Below are 21015 nucleotides of genomic sequence, written 5' to 3' on the forward strand. Positions count from 1 at the left end.
ATAGCAAAGGAAAGTTTTTGTACACGTTTGGAGAAAAAGGAAACGGTGATGGACAATTGAGGAAACCCTTTCACTTATGGATTGATAAGTATGGCCACCTTCTCGTATGTGATGCGGGAAATGGACGCATTCAACAGTTCACGTTGGAGGGAACTTTCACTGGCAAGACACGTACTGAGGTAAACCTAAAGTTTCCTTGGGGCGTTGCCACAATGTTAGATGATCGGATTTTAATCTCTGAATTGGGCGGGAATGAAGTCAAAGTTCTGAAATAAATCTAAAATTTTCTATTTCATTACCAGTGTAACAGATATGTTGAGGCTTTGTGACTTCAAGTTATTAATTTAACGAACACTCTCCTGAATTTGTTGATAAAAGGTCAGAGATTAATACTAATAGCACTAACAGCTATTCCTCGTCTGTTCCTTACTTGGTAAATTACTGCTTTATATTTAAGACAAGATTTAAAGCCGAAACAGTTTCTGATCTGTAAGGCCATACTTTGCAATTGGTTACTATATTTGCCAGCTACATGGTGGCACCTTTTCTGGAATACATTTTGAACACGAGCAAATTGGTTCTTCTCAGAAGAATATGTTGAGCACTTATTTATGCGAGACAAAGTTCAAATGCGTCCTTTCATGGAATATTTGGCCTATAGACCTCAGTAAGAAAGAATATGAGCTAAATTATCGGCTCAAGATGTTTTTTCAGGGATTGCAACAAAGAGATTTTCTTGAACTCATTGCGCAATTGAGATTGACTATATTAGACATTGTTTTAGTTGATTCCAAGTCAGTTTACTGACTTTGTTTACCAATTGATGTGGCGAATCTGTGAAAGTTGTTAAAACCGGCGATCACGCGATCAAGATAATCATCTTGGGTAATTTTGATTTTGTATTTATCAAATAAGTAGGAGTTCTTTCAGATTTAAGTCTATGACATTGTGATGGTTGCTGAATTAATATGTGTATGTTTCTGTGGATGACCTGCATGTTTAGCAGGGTTGAAAAGGCCGAGAATCTTCACTTCAGCTCCATAAGCCTTTGTAAGAAAAGTTTTTGTGTTGCATCAACGAAAGAGGCGAGAGAATTGAACAAAAAAGTTGCAGATAGTTTGTTTTACCACGGTTAATTGGCATGCTAGATGTTAGTTAAGCAATGATCGTTATGTAAAATAGTTATTCACTCCAATGTATAACAGCTTATTACATCAAATTTTCATAGTTTTAACCGAAAACGTTTCTAGCATGTTTTACTGTATCATTACATTGAAGCACTTTGCAAAGGCGGCAGGATATTAACTGCACTTGGTTAAAATTCTTATTCATCGATATTGTAGACATTTATTTTGTTACCATGCATGTGTTATACCGTAGTTTGTTAAAAGGTTGTTTGTTATAGAGTTAGTCTTGACTTAAACAAATACTTTTACAGACTGCGTTGTCTATTAATATAACTGTAGTTTTATATGTTTATTTTGCTTGTATCTTGATTAAATAAACTTGCCTTTTATTTTATTGAGAAGTTGCAGCAATTATTACTGAATTAATAAGACTCTATGAGGTCACAATCACCGTGCGACATTACCTCGTACGGTTTGGTCGTTTGGCCCTTTTACCTCCCGTCGTTTGTCTTAACATGGGTTTGGTCTCTCAAGATATCCAGATTGTGATTATTATTCATTAATTCTTGTTATTGCACTGACACTTTGGACAGTAAGATCTTAAGCTCATTATATGGACGAAAACAGTGTCAGATATAACTAAGAAGGCCGGGGAATGGATCCCCATTCAATCAGCAAAACTGGGGTGGTTTTACTGTGATTCAATTGATATCTCAATGACTCTTACTCAAGAAAAAAAATTTAAAGTGTCAAATTACGATGGATTTTGTGACGATGACTCTCCCACACCAGAAAGTCACGCGACGGAAGCAATCAAATCACGCAACTATCCTAAAATCGAACAAAAGAAAGATTGCATTTCGAAATCAAGTTGTCAACTTACCTCATGAGGTAACGACATCCAACTAATTTGAATAAGAAGCTTTAATTTATACTAAGTTGTCTACGAACGGATAATAATAAACGAGTGTGACTGTTCTTGTCTGCAGTTCGAAATGGAGTCGCTCTTGAAGGAGTACCTCAGAGGATGTGTAACATGTTTGATTTGTTCGGATACTTTTCCGCGCTTTTCACTACTTTTTCACCGGAAATATTTAAAGAATAGTATGGAGAATATGCACACCGATGTTATAAGTGAAGTAAAATTAAAAAGTTGTTGCGTGCGTGATAAAAATTTCACACTTTCGTTTTCCTCTTGAAAATATTTAGTTTTATCGCTAACATAAACTTTTAAAGGCTTTTCTAGAAGCTTTTCTAGTGTTCTGTCTGTTACTAAATTTTCGATTCCAGAATTCATTGAGATAAATAGTAAGTCACGTGATCTGATTAACCTTAGAGGTGATAATCAGTAAATAAACCCCTTCGGGCGGCTGGTATGTCGGCTGATAATGTCCGCGGCGGAGAGATTGCCCGAAAAATGGATATTTGGCCGAGAAGCGAAGCTTCGAGGACAAATATGAAATCTTAAGGACAATCTTTCAGCCAAGGACATTATCAGCCGACATACCAGCAAGCCAGAATGGGGTTTATTTATTTTATAACCCTCCCATTAATTTTCACATCGCAATTAAACTGCGCGTAAACACAGTAAAAAAGCCAGTGGTGATCTGATGGCGAATGCGCGTGATTGATGCAAGGAAGCAGAAATTTAAAAAAAAACGAGTTTGGTTTCCTTCCATGCAAATAGGAGAACAGAAAAGTTGAAACTCTTGTGTTGACTATGTTTCTTTATCACGGAAAAAATCGGAGGACAAATATCGACGCGGACGGGGTTATTGCATGATAACTGTCCTGTGATTTTGCACCACGTGACATAAAGTAACCAATAAAATCGCGCTAAAATTAATGGGTGGATTATAACAGTTTATAACAACTATTTTGCCTCATCATTTAGATGAGGTCATTGTTCATTCATCTTAATTTACATTCTTTGTTCATACTGTTGGCCCATGTGTATGGATTGCAATTTCCCAAGCCTCAGTTTGGCAAGGAGGCGAGGTTAATGAATCGCTCTGCTCTATTTCATGAACTTAAGAGAATGAAGAAATGCATGTACAATAAATCATGCAGATAATCATGTAATCATGTAATCATGGAATCATTCTCACAACCAACATATGATCCTGGAAATTGGGAAATGTTCTATATAAACAATTCAACCCTGTGAAACAGGATAACCAAAGTTAATAATTATAATATCATAGGTGACAAATTACTCCTTAATTTTGGCTCGAAATTTCAGCGTTAATTTTTAATTTCACATGTGAAATTACAAAATTGCTGTGGTAACATCTCTTGTATCTCGATCAGAGCCATGATGGCGTCGAGATTTAAGACGGCGACCCTTGAAGAAGTTACGAAATTAAAAGAAGCGGCCGAAAATTATTAACAGGCACGAAGAATTTGAAAGGTATTTTCTGTGAAGAAACTCAGAAAATTACGAACTTTAACAATAATGTATGCTTTTTAAAACGAAAACTATATTCTTTTTCATGTTCTCGGTTTTCGATGGAATATACCAGTAAAAAAAATTACGGTTGTGAACGTAATTTGTCCCCCACGATATTAAAAGGTAATCAAATGGTTTTCTCGTGAAATTAGGAAATAATTTCACTTGCGTTTTGTCAAAATTCTGATAATTTCCCTCAACCAAAAGCTCGGGAAATTATCAGAATTTTGACAAAACGCGCGTGAAATTAATTCCTAACTTCACTTGTCGCCATTTGATTACACGTACCAATCCTTGCAAATATTCCAAATAACCCCGACTTTTTTGAAGAAAGTAGTGAATTGCATTGAGGAGGATGATCCTGTTTATCCTGCAGGTTTGCTGAGTCAGAAAATTAACAAATGGTAAACACCACAGCGTTCACTATTGAGTTATGGATGCACGCGGGAGGTTGCTAAGCACGAAAGAAGTGTAAGAGTCGCTCGGGGCGATAGCCGAGAGCGACTCTAGCTTCTTGAGTGCTTAGCAAACCTCCCAAGTGCATCCTTAACTCAATAGCGTACGCTGTGGTGTTTACCATTTGTTTTATAACATAACATTGATACATTGTAGCTAAAGAGTTCCCTTTTATTTAACAAATCTTACGCGACCAGGAAAAACAAGCGCGCGCGGAAAAATAGTCTTTGCATTTGCTCACGTCAGCAGCGTACACCCATGGGAAAATGGGGGACGCTAAATTGACCAATCAGAGCGCGCGCTTTACTTTGGTTGTGTTATAATAATAGTTGTACCTAATTAACCCTTTGACTACCAAGATCTCATTTAGTATTTCCCCTTACCATCTGCATTACAATTCTTACGATGTTAGTTTAGAGAATTTGGTATTCACTCAACTATTGATCCTCATATTTATATTTTTCTGCATTCTCATCACTTATTGGCTCAAGATGGAATTGATTTTGCAAGGAGGAAATTCTGTCTTGGTCACTTGTGGCAGTTAAAGGTTTAGGATTCTTTCAACAAAGAAAACTGTTTTGGGCTTTGGTTCTCAGTTTGCATTTTATACCCAGTCTGCTATGTGCAGTCTGTGGTGTCTAGTCTGAATATATTTCATAGAACTGCATGATTATTACTTTCATTGAAAAAAGTATTGGCTAATTGGTATAGGCTTCCATTCCATGGTAGGTAAAATATGAATGTTTTTCAAAATGGAGCAGATAAAGGACTATCACTATTTATTGCCTGGAAGGGGCTGGTCTCTGAGATATTAAAACAAAAAGATGGGCTGACTACAAGCAGATATCAGATAGTAATATTGAAGACTAAAGTAAATTTATATCCCATATGATATGATAAGCTCAAAAACAAGTCTTACCTTTTGAAGATGCCAGTTTTAGTGTATTGAGAACACAGTAAATTTAAAGTACTTGTACTGATTTTAGTGATATTACTGTACGATTACTGAATGATGTGAAAGTACTGTTATTAAGTAAGACTATTGTACCAGCTTATAAGATACTTGATCAATGAATAAAGACAGAATATAGTAAGCAATTGAAGCGTGTGTGTCTCCACTAAATGAATACACAACACATTGGCGACGAGGAAGAGATCCGAACTACTGAACAGGTAGACGAAACCGAACAGCCAGAAACGGCAGAAGAAATCGAACAGCCAGAAACGGCAGAAGAAATCGAACAGCCAGATACGGCAGAGAGTCCACTAGAGATGGAACGATTGTTACCTGCCCCCGCACTGTTCAATATCGATGTAGCAGATCTTTACAGCAAGTGGAGAAACTGGGTCAATGCATTTGACTACGCCATTGCATCAGACTTGCAGAAAAAGGCATTTCCCGTTCAGAGAGCGACAATGCTAAACTGCCTTGGCCCCGCAGTTCAACGCATCTTCAACACTCTCCCAGGTGAACACAAAACTCTTGAGGAAGCGAAGACCGCCCTGAACAGATATTTCGCTCCGAAACGCAACGTAGTGGCAGAACGATACAAATTCAGATCACGAGCACAAAAGGCAGATGAGTCCATCGACGCTTACCTAACAAGCTTGAGAGAGTTGGCAAATTCTTGCGACTTCGGTGGCTCGGAGAAGGAGATGATAAGGGACCAGATCGTCGAAAATTGTTCCCCCCATACTCTAAAGCAAAGACTTCTCCAGCAAGAAGACCTGCACCTTGCCAAGACGGTAAAGATAGCTCGTAACGCAGAGACGGCCGTTCAAGAAGCGCGACTACTTTCTCAAGGCTCCATAGAGAACCCAATCACCATTGACCGCGTGGGTACCTCTAGCAGACCACCAGTGAAGCGTTTGAACTGCTACAGATGTGGTGGCACAGATGGTCATAGCCGAAGTGAATGTGGTGCGCTAAAATCCACTTGCAACAACTGTAAAAAGGTGGGACACCTACAACGAGTTTGTCGCTCCAAGCATAACACAGCACCGATGAAAGGAAAGAGATGGAAAGGGAAGAAACTTCAACAAATGAAGGTTCGTAGCCTCTCATCCAACAAATCTGCTAACTGGCTTGAAGACAGTTCAGGTGAGGATAGCGAAGAGCCAGTACTCTTCATGAACAGTGTGGACAACTCCATCACAGCTATGATAAACAAACGAAAAACCAAAATGATCGTGGACACAGGTTGTAAGTACGACATAATTTCCTCCCATTTACATAAAAAAGCAATTCAAGAACTGTGAACTGAATGAAACTCGAAAGCGTTTTACTGCGTATGGAAAAGACAAACTGTTAATCTGTAACGGTTATTTTAATGCTGTCATACTGAAGTATTGGCCACAAGGCCATTAACTCAAAAGTGTACGTAATAGAGGGTAAGGTAGAACCATTACTAGGAAGAGATTCCAGTTTCAAGCTAGAAATCCTTACCCAAGTAAACCCAGTCGGTCAGACTCGTGTGGAATAAAACACATTCATGTTTCCCCACTTTATGCGCGGGGCAACGGTAAATTAGAGAGATTTCATCGATACTTAAAGAAAAACTTTCGAGCAGCTATCAGCGAAGGAAAATCATGGCAAATGAAATTGCCTACAATTCTCATGCCTGAGAAGTTGAATTCTGTAAAATCATTGGTTGTCTATTTCGACTGAAAGCAGCTTGACCAAGCATTTGAGTTCAGTAACAACCTGGTTGAGAGAAGCTAAAGCTCAGGCATAATGCAAAACAAGAAGAGTGTGGAAGAACGAATTGAAGACCTCATCAAGACCACAATGCCAGCACTTCCGGTTAGCTCGTTTGTAAAGTTTGTGTCGACATGTGAACCAGAGAGTTTGGGACTGGGATTTGCGAAATTCAGCGAAACAGATGTGCAAGGATCGACCGTGGAAGGACTGGATCAGAATTTCCAAGCTGGTGTAGATGCAGAGCAGCTGCTGCTCATTTGTCCCAAAACAAGCGAAGGAGAAATCGGAAACACTCGGCACACAGATCGGGTTGAAATACACATAGACACTGCGGATCAAGTGAGAAGTCTGGTGACGAGTGACAAAGAAGGTGGAGGTTTACAGGTCAAATTTATAGCGAAAGTACCCCATAATTTTAAAATGGAAGTTATAGTGAACAATGATGAACTGTGAACAATGATGAACAAATGAACAAAGGCTTGTCAAATGTCCTTTTACTTTTGTGGTAAAAGGACGAGAACTTGACATTATCGGAAAGTTGGACCTTCAGGGAGAAGTGCCTCAGGCTCCAGCTGGCATCGCAGTGAACAGTGCAGGTGTTATTGCTGTGGCTGATACTCAAGGTCACTGTATCCTGGTATTTGATGAGACAGGAAAGTTTCTGCGAAAACTTGGTTGTCAAGGGAACAAGGAGGGTCAATTTCAGAATCCACTTCATGTCACATTTCGAAACGATGACGAGATTCTGGTGGCAGATCAACGTAATCACTTAATACAACAGTTGAGTGTACAGACAGGAAACTTTGTGAGGAGCTTTGGGAAAAAGGGAAGGGGAGACAGAGTTAAAAAATCCCGCAAGTGTTTTTTTTCAGACGATGGACGTGTTATCGTTGTAGTGGAATATTTACTAAACAGCGGAATTCAGGTGTTTACAATGGATGGTGAACCTGTTTTTAAGTTTGGAGACCGTGAGTGGATCAGAAAGACTGGATCATCCAGTTGGCTGTGTTTGTCACGAGGACAAGTTCATTGTAACTGACAGGGGTAATAACTGTGTGAAGAAGGTGTTTGCTAGCAAAGGACAGTTTTTGTACAAGTTTGGAGAAAAAGGAAACGGTGATGGACAGTTGGATTGGCTGTTGACAGGCTTATGTGTTGACAGGTATGACAACCTTCTTGTATGTAATGCAATAAATGGACACATTCAAAAATTTACTTTGGAGGGAACTTTCACTGCAAAGACAAATACTGAGGTAAACATAAATTTTCCTTGGGGCGTTGCCACAATGCCAGACGATCGGATTTGAGTCACTGAATACCACGGGAAAGAAGTAAAAATTCTGAACTAAATCTACAAATAACGATTTTATTACCATTGTAACGTGGGTATGTTGAGGCTTCTTCATTTATTAAATTAGCGGAAAGTTGCTTGAATTTGTAGATAGAGGGCCAGGATTTACAATGTGAAATTTTAAGCTCTGCATTTTCTTCATCTATTCATTTAGTTTGGTAACTTACTGCATCATGTTGAATGTTCGCTTAGTAAAGTATATTCTATACAAGGCTAAAAGATTAGGAAAGAGTTAAAATGTTTGAACCAAACGTTTTCGGCTGTTTGCCATCATCGGGGTTATTTACTGCATAATATTCAATAGAAGAATTGGAACTGAAAATAGTTGTGCTATGATCTATTGGGCCGTACTTGGTAATTGTGGTTACTATAATCGCCTGCTACATGTAGGCACCTTTTCGAGAACATACTTCAAATACATACTGTTAAGGACATTAGCCAGAAGGCTCATTTTTTGATTGATTATTGATTAGTTCACTAATTTCAGAATGATCTTAGATAGCCACATAGTTACAATGCTTATCTGTTTTTCTGTATTTCTATTGGTTTTGTAATCGGACCTTTCAGCGTCACCACGCGCATATAAAAGGCAATTTTAGCGTCCCTTTAATCAGTTCTTCGAAAGTTTTGAATAGCCTTGGTAAACTTTCGCCCTTTCGTTTTTCTCAACCTCTGGCACAAGCGGGACCGATATGTGAGTACCTTTGTAACTTTGTCTTTCCCTCTCCAGTCTTTTCAGTGTTGGGCGACAATATACAAACAAATATTGCAATGATCTGTATAGATTTAAGATTCAAAGGCCAAATTCGTGCCAATTTGCGAGTCAGTGAACGCCCATCATTTAGATAGAACAATGGGCCGTTTATCAGTCATCAAACTCTTTTAATTTGTTTCCAAACTTTTGTTCTGTTTCTCTTGTATTGTTAATCTCGTTATAGACTTTAGAGCCCAGTATTTAACATGCGATTCTTTGATCATGTATTCCGCGGCTTTTCGTTAGATTGATAGAACTTGGTTGTATTGTTGTTTCAGTTTACGATCGATCGTTCGATAGATTGATTGACTGCCAGAATAATCGTTATTTTCGTCATTGATTGTGGTTCGTGGTCGATTACTTTTCAAGAATAAAGATTCGTGCAAACAGTCAACTTTGGGTTGTCATTTCGATCAGTAAAATAGTCCCAAACACCTCGTTAACCGCGTTTTGGAGCGACACGCCCTTGAACTTTAGAATTTAGATTTTGGTCGCCGTAAACGCTACACATACACATCGGATCTTTTTAGAAGGAAGCGTTGAGGTCATACTAATGCTAGATAAAGTTTGGATGGGTTCTTGCATGGACTATTTTGCCAATATATAGGGCTCGCTAAGAAGGGATTTGAGCTAAGTTATATCCCATACAGATGTTATGAAACAAAAAGCGAAAGATATTACTTTTACCATTGTAACAAATGGCTTTCCTTGAATTCATTGCACAATTGAGATTGACTATACTACAGACAGTTTTTAATGTTTATTAGCGATTTATCTAATTTAATTGCCAGAAAATTGTTAGTGGACCTTTTAGCGAACTTCAGGATCATTTTTTTTGTGTAAAATCTGGGTTTTGTGTAAATCTACGGACGTTTAGTTGGAACAATTTTTTTCCGAGGTAGTTAAACGCGTTGCGATAATTCGTAATCACGCACAGACTTCCAAAGGGAATATATTGTGAATATAGCATAATGGATGTTGAGAAAAAGCGAAATATGCTGGCCTGAATGATCTACAAGGTTGAAATAATATTTTCTGTCAGCTCGATAAGACTTTAACGGAAGTTTTTGAGTTGCATCAACTGACAAGGCCGAGGAATTGAAACAAACGAGACAAAATGGTTTGTTCTACCATAACTAATTCGCGCGCTAGATTTTAGTTAAGTAATGATGACGTAGAATAGTTATTCACTCAAATAAATGACAATTTATTTCCTTAAATTTAATTCTTGTTTACCTAAATGTGTTTGGAATTTATTATTGTATCATTACAATGAAGCAAGTTGGCTGAATATAATGGTTAAAGGAATTATGGATGTTGTAGAGGTTTTACTGTCACCGTGCTGGTGTTTGATACTTCTTCCAATTACAATGTTGTTTGTTATAGAGTTAGTCTTAGCTGAAACCATTACTGAACTGATTACTTTGTCAATGAATATAGCTGCAATTTTGTACATTTATCATTGCTTTTTTTTTTATTGAAATAAACTTGCTTTTTCCTTTACTAAGAACTTTTAGAGGTAATGATTGAATCAATTAGGCTCCATGGAGCTATATTCACCGTGCGAGATCTGCTCGTACGGTTTGTTTGTTTTGGAAGCAGTTAAATGTACAGACAGGGAACTTTGTGAAAAGCTTTGGAAAACAGGGAAGTAGAGACGGAGAGTTTAAGAATTCCGCGAGTGTATGTATTACAAGCGATGGACGTTTTATCGCTGTAGTGGAGTATGGTAATGGCACAATTCAGGTGTTTACAATGGATGGGGAACCTGTGTTTAAGTTCGGAGACAGCTGCTCAGAAAGGCTGGATGAACCATCCGGCTGCGTTTGTTGCGAGGACAAGTTTATTGTAACTGACTTGAAAAATAACTGTGTGAAAGTGTTTGATGGCAAAGGACAGTTTTTGTATAAGTTTGGAGAAAAAGGAAACAGTGATGGATGGTTGAATGGGCCGTTTAACTTATGTATTGGTAAGTATGGCAACCTTCTCATATGTGATGCGGGAAATAGACGGATTCAACAGTTCACACTGGAGGGAACTTTCACTGGCAAGATAAGTGCTAAGGAAAACCTATATTTTCCTTGGGGCGTTGCCACAATGCCATATGATCGGATTTTAGTCAATGACTGCACGGGAAAGAAGTAAAAATTTTGAAATAAATCAACAAATAACAATTTTATTGCTAATGTAACATGGATATGTTGAGGCTTCGTCGACATTTATTTAATTTAGCGGAAATTTGCCTGAATTTGTTGATGGAGGGTTGGGATTTATCACTTGAAACTTTCAGCTTCGCACTTTCTTCATCTGTTCATTACTTCGGTAACTTACTGGATCATATTCAAAACAAGAATTGGAGCTGAAAATGGCTCTACCATTTAACAAATGGTAAACACCACAGCGTACACGAATGAGTTATGGATGCACGCGGGAGGTTGCTAAGCACGAAAGAAGCGTAAGAGTCGCTCGAGGCGATAGCCGAGAGCGACTCTAGCTTCTTGAACTCAATAGTGTACGCTGTGGTGTTTACCATTTGTTTTATAACATAACATTGATACATTGTAGCTAAAGAGTTCCCTTTTATTTAACAAATCTTACGCGACCAGAAAAAACAAGCGCGCGCGTAAAAATAGTCTTTGCATTTGCTCACGTCAGCAGCGTACACCCATGGGCAAATGGGGGGACGCTAAATTGACCTATCAGAGCGCGCGCTTTACTTTGGTTGTGTTATATAATCTATTGGGCCGTACTTCGTAATTAAGGTTACTAAAATCGTCAGCTACATGTAGGCATCTTTTCGGGAACATACTTTGAATGCGGACACATCGGATCATTGTAGAAGGAAACGTTGAGGACATACTTATGCTAGATAGAGTTTAAATGGGCTCTTTCATGGACTATTTGGCCAACAGGTCTCAGTAAGAAGGGATTTGAGCTAAATTATGTCCCAGGTGGATGTTATGAAACAAAAAGCTAAAGATGTTACTTTTGACCATTGTAACAAATGGCTTTCCTTGAATTCATTGCATAGTTGAGATTTACCATACTACAGATTGTTTTCAATGTTTATTAGTGATTTATGTCACTTAATTTCCCAGGAGATTTTTAGCGGACCTATTGAAATTTTAAAAGAGACGATCTCGTGATCAAGATCTTTAATTTTTTTTTCGTATGAAATTTTGATTTTGTATAAATTTATATAAGTTCAATTGGAAGAAGTTTTTTTTCGATTAAGCTAAACATATTGCGATAATTTCTAAACATGTGTACGCCGGCGTCTTCAAACGGAATATACTGTGAATGTAGGATAATGGAATGTTGAGAAAAAGAGAAGGGTGAGCAGGAGACAATTGCGCTAATTAGTGTGTGAACAGGAGACAATCGCGTTAATCATGGCGTTCATTAGAATTCTTTGCATTACGAGATCCTTTTGTGCTATTTGCGATCGACCTTTTCGTATATATTAGTTATAGTTTAGTATTCTGTTCGTATTAAGTTTTCTTATTTCCTCGGAGAGTGTGGTTTTGTTTAAGGTTTGGTCTTTTAATCGAGTGAAATAGAATAAAATGTTTTTCTGGTGAACAAAGGGTGCTAGCCTGAATGTTCTGCAAGGCTAAAAAATATTTTCTGTCAGGTCGATAAGCCTTTTAACGGAAGTTTTTGTGTTATATCGACTGACATGGCTGAGGAATTGAAACAAATGCGACAAAATTATTTTTTCCACCATGGCTACTTAGCACTGCTAGATTTTAATTAAGCAATAGTGACATTGAATGGTTATTCACTCAAATGAATAACAATCTATTTCATTAATTTATCATTTTTTTTACCTAAATGTGTTTGGGATTTGTTATTGTATCATTACGAAGAAGCAAGTTGGCTGAATATAATGTTTGATATGAAGGAATTATGATGGATGTTGTAAAAGTTTTTTTTGTCATCATGCAGCTAATTTACACCTCCTCTAATTACAATGTTGTTTACAAACAAACGTTTGTTGCACGTTCGTAAACACTGGCTGCACGTTCGTAAACACTGATTGCACGTTCGTAAACACTGAGAGTGAGAGTATAAATCGCAACTTGTCAGCGGTAGTTCTACATGTAAAACCCAGTTACGTTTGGCCTCTTTTTCAAAACGAGGCATGGTGCTTAACCATACGTATGAAAATGAGTTTAATTTGCATGTGAATCGGAAAACTTATTACCATACGAAAGGATGAGCACCAGGACTCGCTTTGAAAAAGAGGCTAAAGACAATTCGGAAATGGGCCATTTCAGTGTACAACATATTGCTTCTCCTTGCAAAGGGCAGTCAAGCGAAGGAAACGAAATATAAGAAGAAAATTATTCGCTTCGAGCCGAACGCTTTGCATCTCGAAGGTGAAATTGCTCGCCCGGATGGTTTGTAGAGGGAAAGCTTAGGAGATCATGAAACAATTGATTTTTCATTTTGTTTTGCTGAGACACAAAAATAGAACCCTTGTTTTGTTATCTTCTCGGATGAATGACAAGTATCCTCTCCTCGGCGGAAATGAATTGCCAACTCGCCTAAGCTTCTTGCTTTGGTGGCTTATTTAGGTTTTGATTTCAACAAGATACGACCTTAAGACATGAGGATAAAGGCTAATAAAGTTAATAAGTATTTTCAGTGTCAGAGTCGTCGTGCGGCGTGAACTCCTTAGCGACCTTAAAGTCGCAAAAAGATTCGCGACATTCTCAAGTTTAAATTCCTAGATAGAAACTCAACCTTTTAAAAATCATTTTATTTTCTTCCTGTGAATGCTCAGTCGGGATTTCCACTTCAAAGTAAATTGCTGTCAATAAGTCTGGGGTTCTTGCAACAAAACGTTGTTTGATGAATTCAAACGATTACTCGATAAGTGGGTAGAATTATTTTCCGCCAATAGGGACTTTAAGCAGTCAGGACGGCAACGCCACGAAAGACGTCGATTAAAAAGTGAGTTTCCACTTTTAGTTATAATTTCGAAAATGGATGGATGTGTTTACCGTCTCATAGGGCGCCAGACCTCAAACTCAACATAACGCATAAAAGTAGCGTTGAGTTCCAAATGTAAATTAAAATAACTTGCCGCCGCGGTTTAGCCTCACAGACGACGCAAATTTTGGTGATTTCACCTTGTTGTTTTGCAAAGGACGAGTTACTGCTGTTATGGACAAAACTGACTATCACGACAAAATGGACGCACTAGTTAACGACAAACGAACCTACGAAGAACTCAAACGTGACCCAACTCCTGCACTTCAACGTAAACTCAACAGTAAACTACTGACACTCAAGAAAACGAACGCCTTTGACACCCAACGGTACTATCGACTGAGGTGCTCGGTACCACAGCCACCGAAACTCTACGGTTTGCCGAAACTACACAAACCTGGTTTCCCGGTGCGACCTATTGTTTCTTTCTGTGGCTCTCCCACATACCAACTATCCAAGTACCTGACGACAATACTACAACCGCTAACCGCTAACCGCTAACCGCCCTTTCGACTTGCCGACAAACGATACCGCTTTGGTTACGTTACGTTGACGACACGTTCACCGCCGTTCGACACGACGAAATTGACGCATTCCACCGCCACCTTAATGAACAAAACACTGACATACAGTTTACCAGAGAAGTCGAAGAAAATGGCAAACTTCCTTTTCTAGACTGCCTGGTAAGCCACAACCACAACTCATTACGGACGACAGTTTACAGGAAACCGACACACACCGACAGATTACTAGACAAGTCATCCCACAACCCTACATCACACAAAGCCACAACTATCAGAACTCTAACACGACGCGCACAACTAGTATGCGACTCGACAGACAGCTTATGCGACGAGAACAAATACCTTCACCGTGTTTTTACGAAGAACAACTACAACAACGACTTCATCCGACGAAAACACTCACCGACCCACTACCACTACCGAAACAAACGACACCGCAACCCCAACGACTACAGCAACCATACCGTACCTAAAAGGCATGTCTGAAAACATCTCGCGCATCTTACTACCCTTCAATATCCGCGTCGCCCACAAACCCATCACCACACTACGTCAGTTACCAACCAACGTTAAAGACAAAGACGAACCGAGGAACAGACAGGGAACGATTTATAAGATCAATTGTTCCGACTGCCAAGCCTCCTACATCGGTGAGACTGGCAGAAACCTCACAACAAGACTGACTGAACACAGACGGGCGACGAGGAAAGGTGATGTCAGCAATCACATTGCTGAACACCATCGACTTACCAACCACAACATTGACTGGGACTCTGCGCAATGCCTAACCTACAGCACTGACTATTTTCAACGACTGACTCTGGAAAGCTGCTTTACTAACTTAGAACAGACTCCCCTAAACAGATGTCAACAACTACCCGCTCCATACAAACGACTCATTCACGACATAAACATCACAAACGACCGAAAAAGAACGACCTAACTTTACCGACAGATCGAAAACACACCAATCACGACCGACTTACGTCACTTGAGTCTTACAGCCAATAACATCACGGCAAAACTAACCGATCATTTCACACGAACTGGAATAAGAACATTCTACTGACAACAATCATTCACTTGACTCTGATGATGACTTCCGCACAGGTTGTCGAAACGTCAGTCACTATCACCGACAACAGTCCTTCTCAGGACTACATTCACCCGGACGATCAGACTACACCTTCACATGTTACCCCCGGGTTCAAACCATTTACTGCAATAGACTAAGAATTAGTGGAATCACAAGTTCCTGGAAAAAGGTCAAGAAAGGATGCCCTCAAGGGTCCTCGTTGGGGCCTCTACTGTGGAATTTATTCCGAAACGACTTGACGTTTGGCATTCCTTCTAACATCGAAATCTATGCTGATGACCATCAGTTTTACGAAATTGATAAGGATATTAACACTATACAGACGAAACTATAGGATACTGCTCAAGAGGCTACAACTTGGTACGATGCAAACTTTCTCAAAACGAACTATGATAAATATGGAACAATGGTAATGAAAGGAGGCAGACTGAGCGATAAACAACTAGAGTTAAATGTTAACGGGACAGCCATTAAATCATACAATTCTATTAAGTTATTGGGTGTAAAGATTGATGATAATTTGAGTTTTTCCGACCACACAAGTGACATTTGTAAAAAAAGTAGCCGAAGGGTAGGCGTAATTAATAGATTGAGGAAGTTGATCCCAGTTGAGGCTAAATTACAACTTTTTAAGGCTGCTATCCTGCCTTATTTAACTTATTGTAGTACTATATGGAATTGTTGTAAAGCTAGTGATTCTAGAAAATTAGAGAGGGTACAGGAACGGGGCCTTAGGGCTGATTATTGTGATAGCATATCATCATATAGCGATCTTCTTAAAAAGGGCTAGATTAACAACCTTATATAATAGATTACATGATATAGCCGTGTTAATGTATAAAGTTAAAAACGATCTGTGCCCAAATAATATTAAGAACTTGTTTGACATTAATAATAATAGATATAATTTAAGAAACAATGATTTCATTATTCCCAGAGTAAGCACAACACGTTATGGTAAGCACTCTCTTAGGTACTTAGGTCCAGTAATCTGGTCTAAGTTAGATGGAAAAACAAGAACTCTAAGAACGCTACAAGAATTTAAAAGTGCTTTACATACATTAGATATACAAAGTTTAATCTCCTCGGACAATTGCAAGAACTGTATTCTATGTAAATCTTAATATTTTATATTATCAGCATTGTATTTCTGATCTTTTAGGTAATTTTAATTACACAGGGTACATATATATAGGGTCTACTATACGGGGCAGGACTGCATATTTTATGCGTTTTACATATGTTAGATTAAGTTTAGTTTAGGCGTCCTTATTTAGTGGGAAACTGCTATTGATTTGACACATTAATAAAGTTTATTATTATTATTATTATTATTATTTTTAAAATGTTCAATTTAGTTATGAATGTGTTATTAAATCCACCAATCTAATCAACTGTAAAAGCTATTACACAACTGCAACCGTTCAATTTTAACAAAATAATCAATGCTTGTTGATCTAACCTTAGTTTATAAACAGCCTGACTTAGCCCTCTTTATAGAGTGCAAAAACCATATTCTCAGTTTGGGGTCATGACACAAGCAAGACATTTATGACTGTTAAGTAAGAGATAAATAAAAATGCTGGTTAATTTTTTTGTACTGACTGAAATTAACATTTTATGACCTGTTAACGTAATTAATACAAGTTGAGGTAGTAAATAATAAACTTAACATCAAGGCTTCCATTTCCATCCCGTAGACTTTCCACGTTCAGTATCTTCCTACTCCGCATTTCTCCTTCTTTCACGGACACCACGTCTGAATCCAGCACCTGCTCCTTGTCACTTCCTTGGGCCATTAAAATTCTTTAAAAAGAAATACAATATATTTACGTATCATAACATTGTTCCGCTCAATTACCATAGTGTATTTTTATGCCAGATTTCGGTTGTCTCTCAGCTTAAACTAGGGAAGTACATACGCTGGTTTCAGCTTTGAACGTACCAGTTAGAAAGTTTTGGTATAGACGGTGATGCATGAATAGGTATGATGAAGTGTTTTTTTTTTCCATACACCTCTCTAGTTTCCTGCTTGAAGATCTGTTATTTAGTCTGCTGTTCTTTTTGTATCATTATTTACCTTTGCAATACTTTTAAGTTTTATTTAGTAACATATATACAGCAAATTTAGCATTTTACATCATTTCTTCTCAAGCCCCATTTGTTAGTTTATTTTTTTACATATAATCAGTTTCGCATTTGCCATAAATTATGTGAACTAATTCTCAGAACCTTTTACTCCTGGTTGAGTATTGGATTTGTGAGGAAAATAGTGTTAGTCACTCTTGGGACATGAAAGAAGGCAAAGGTAGTATTTTCCTTTAAATACACTGATAAGCACTGTGTACAAAATAATTGATGTTCTTACTGAACTTCCGCACTAACTGGATGGGATGCTGAGAGAAGCTGCAGGAACAATTTTTGTTGTCTGAGGTACAGTCCTCTCCATCTGTAGCCTTCAACTATCAATGGCCCACTTGTTAAGGGATTGCCTCCATCAGCAGTTGAAGGTTGTTGTGTACTGCTCTCTGTAAAATTTGGAATTCTCCAACAAAAGGAGACAACCCTCTCCACTTTGGGCTGTATAGGTTCTGTGTCGCATTTCTAAAACAGAAATTGATTTTTATGGCTATTATGAAATGTACCAATAATTTAATAATAATAATAATAATTTTTATAATATATAGCGCAAAATTCATTAGATATATGATCTAATGCGCTTTACAAGTTGAAGGAAAACTATGAAAATATTTTTTACAATTAAAGATATTATTATTGCATTTAATATAGTACTTAATATAACAATTCAGATAATAGATAAGACTGAAAAATATAGCTAAGTAACAATGTAATATAATAATAAATTGTTGGATAGATAAAAACTGTAAAATATTTAAAAATATGCTTCCCTTAAAAGATGTGTCTTCAATTGTTTCTTGATACCAAAAAAGGTTTTCCAGGTAAGATTTTGAAGGTAAATGCAACAGTAGCTATCCCTTTTCTCACATACTTGGTGCAGGTGTATTAATTTTTAGGTTGGTAAAAAGGCAGCTTATCTTGTAGTACATTACTCCATGCAGGTTGTTTGATTTCTCCTGATTGGAGAGCAAAATGTGTGGTGGTTGATTCCTTCAAATGGACATTCATGTCAAATTTTATGCACCCAGGTACTTGGCAGATTAAACCTTTCTCTGGGCATTGGTGAAGATGTAGGTTGATGTTCCTTATTAAATTCAAAGAGGTATGTGGTAGTTCAAGATCTTCCATTTTTACTGGTGTTATATATTCCAACAGTTGTTTTAATAAAAAAGAAAAAAACTGGAAAAGAAAAAGTGGGAAAAGCGTGACACCCTTAGCTGGTTCTGTAGATTAATTGACTTTAATGTAAACTTTGGGGAGATCCAGAGGGGATGGTTGAGGGGGGTAGGGGACTTAAAGTCATTTGGGAGTATCACTTGGCCCCTCCCCTAGATCCCCCGTGAATAATAGGCATTATATCTGTTTTTCAAATCGTTTCTTGATCATGAAATATAATTCTTCTCTTTCAGTTATATTTAAGGAATGCAGCTGAGTCACAACGTTCCATAATGTGTGACACCAGACACAAATTGAGACTGCCTGTGGTCTTCAATTTGAATGAAGAAAATACAGGAAGACTGCAATTCATATTGAAAATTTCCGAAAAATACATCGCTTAAAACAATTGCCCAACACTAAAACATCGCAATGCTAAATTATCTGAATCAGTGCAACATACCGTGGTAATGAGCAACAAACATATGAAACATATGTGTGAACTGCGGTTATGAGACGTATATGAGAACGATCCTTCGCAGTAAAGCACTATTTGAGCAATAGTGAAAATCAGACCTGAAAAAAAAAAAAATTTCAGGCCTGTACGGGACTCGAACCACTGACCTCTGCGATACTAGTGCAACGCTCTACCAATTGAGCTAACAAGCCAACTGGGAGCAGGCCATCAAATTAATTCGATATAAACCCGTAGATGATAAATCAAAGAACAACAAACATATGAAACATATGTGTGAACTGCGGTTATGAGACGTATATGAGAACGATCCTTCGCAGTAAAGCACTATTTGAGCAATAGTGAAAATCAGACCTGAAAAAAAAATTTCAGGCCTGTACGGGACTCGTTCTCATATACGTCTCATAACCGCAGTTCACACATATGTTTCATATGTTTGTTGTTCTTTGATTTATCATCTACGGGTTTATATCGAATTAATTTGATGGCCTGCTCCCAGTTGGCTTGTTAGCTCAATTGGTAGAGCGCTGCACTAGTATCGCAGAGGTCAGTGGTTCGAGTCCCGTACAGGCCTGAAATTTTTTTCAGGTCTGATTTTCACTATTGCTCAAATAGTGCTTTACTGCGAAGGATCGTTCTCATATACGTCTCATAACCGCAGTTCACACATATGTTTCATATGTTTGTTGTTCTTTGATTTATCACCTACGGGTTTATATCGAATTAATTTGATGGCCTGCTCCCAGTTGGCTTGTTAGCTCAATTGGTAGAGCGCTGCACTAGTATCGCAGAGGTCAGTGGTTCGAGTCCCGTACAGGCCTGAAATTTTTTTCAGGTCTGATTTTCACTATTGCTCAAATAGTGCTTTACTGCGAAGGATCGTTCTCATATACATACCGTGGTAATGCCGCCTCCCGGTTAGCTCAATGGATAGACCGCTGGACTGATGTGCGGGAGGTCGAGGGTTTGAGCCCCGGCCGGACCAACACTCAAGGTCTTAAAATAATTGAGAAGAATATGCTGCTTTTCTATAACATCACGAAATGGTTTAGATATTCTAGTCTTCTCGGATAGGGACGAATAAATGGAGGTCCCGTCTCCGAGTCATTGGTCTATATAACTAGCTCAATATTTTTAGTTCTGGCGTGTGGCAAACGTTTAACACCATCCCTTGTTAGATTAGAGATAAATACCTCACCTGATCTTGCTGATTTAATGAGGAGATTTTGTCTTACAAATTATTCACTTGTTGGGTATTGAGAACAATTTAAAATATTATTCCCGTTGGTAGGAAACTAAAGCTCCATTCTCGTGTGTGTAAATAGCAAAATAGCACTAAATACAACAATAGCGAGGCGAAATATTTGTTGAATTGTACCAAAAGTAAATGAAGCTCTCTCAAAGTAATCAAAATTGTTGCTACCTTAACTCTAAGTATAGGAGAACGAATAAAGATAACTTACCTATGCCCAAAGATGACCAAAATCCTGCTACTAAACCGCTTGACTCAGTTAGCTTAGAGTTGCTGGTTGTAACCTACGTGCGGAGGCTGTTCCGCGTCACGACCACCTTACGGTTCAGCTTCAACTCTCAGTGGCTCGAGGAAGTTTTGGGGTACCACTTGTCAAACCTAAAACTGTAATCTACGGCGCAAGTAGCTTCAAACCAAGCTATAAGGCAAAGTTCTGAGCTACACGTGGAGAGAACCCGACCAAACTAAAATGAATACTTAATGAGTAACACATTTGTAATGTAAAGCAAGATTCCATGAGCCTCACAATCATTATTCA

The 21015-nt window shown here is 38.2% G+C and overlaps 2 protein-coding genes and 2 pseudogenes across 3 annotated transcripts in view; 3 read left to right on the forward strand and 1 right to left on the reverse strand.

Moving 5' to 3' along the window:
• The window catches only part of LOC148730338 (E3 ubiquitin-protein ligase TRIM45-like), a 3551-nt gene extending 2023 nt beyond the window's left edge, over window positions 1-1528 (forward strand). Inside the window, exon 1 of the mRNA XM_088761342.1 lies at window positions 1-1528. This exon is cut by the window's left edge and continues 2023 nt beyond it. Within this exon, the coding sequence (XP_088617468.1) occupies window positions 1-275 (275 nt within the window). The 3' untranslated portion in view covers window positions 276-1528.
• A 3626-nt stretch (window positions 1529-5154) lies between these two features.
• On the forward strand, window positions 5155-6291 carry LOC148730339 (uncharacterized). Its single transcript, XM_088761775.1, has one exon. It carries the CDS (start codon window positions 5155-5157, stop codon window positions 6289-6291), a length of 1137 nt encoding a protein of 378 aa, XP_088617901.1.
• A 358-nt stretch (window positions 6292-6649) lies between these two features.
• On the forward strand, window positions 6650-10997 carry LOC148730340 (E3 ubiquitin-protein ligase TRIM32-like; annotated as a pseudogene).
• LOC148730341 (uncharacterized) lies at window positions 10995-20956 on the reverse strand (annotated as a pseudogene). Its single transcript, XR_016001516.1, has 5 exons — window positions 20689-20956; window positions 20123-20221; window positions 18515-18679; window positions 17825-18062; window positions 10995-17262 (listed from the first exon to the last, which is right to left on the reverse strand). The product of XR_016001516.1 is annotated as an uncharacterized LOC148730341 (transcript).
• Window positions 20957-21015: the final 59 nt, after the last annotated feature.

Source organism: Stylophora pistillata, chromosome 5, assembly GCF_964205215.1.
Source record: "Stylophora pistillata chromosome 5, jaStyPist1.2, whole genome shotgun sequence".
Classification (NCBI taxonomy): Eukaryota; Metazoa; Cnidaria; class Anthozoa; order Scleractinia; family Pocilloporidae; genus Stylophora; species Stylophora pistillata.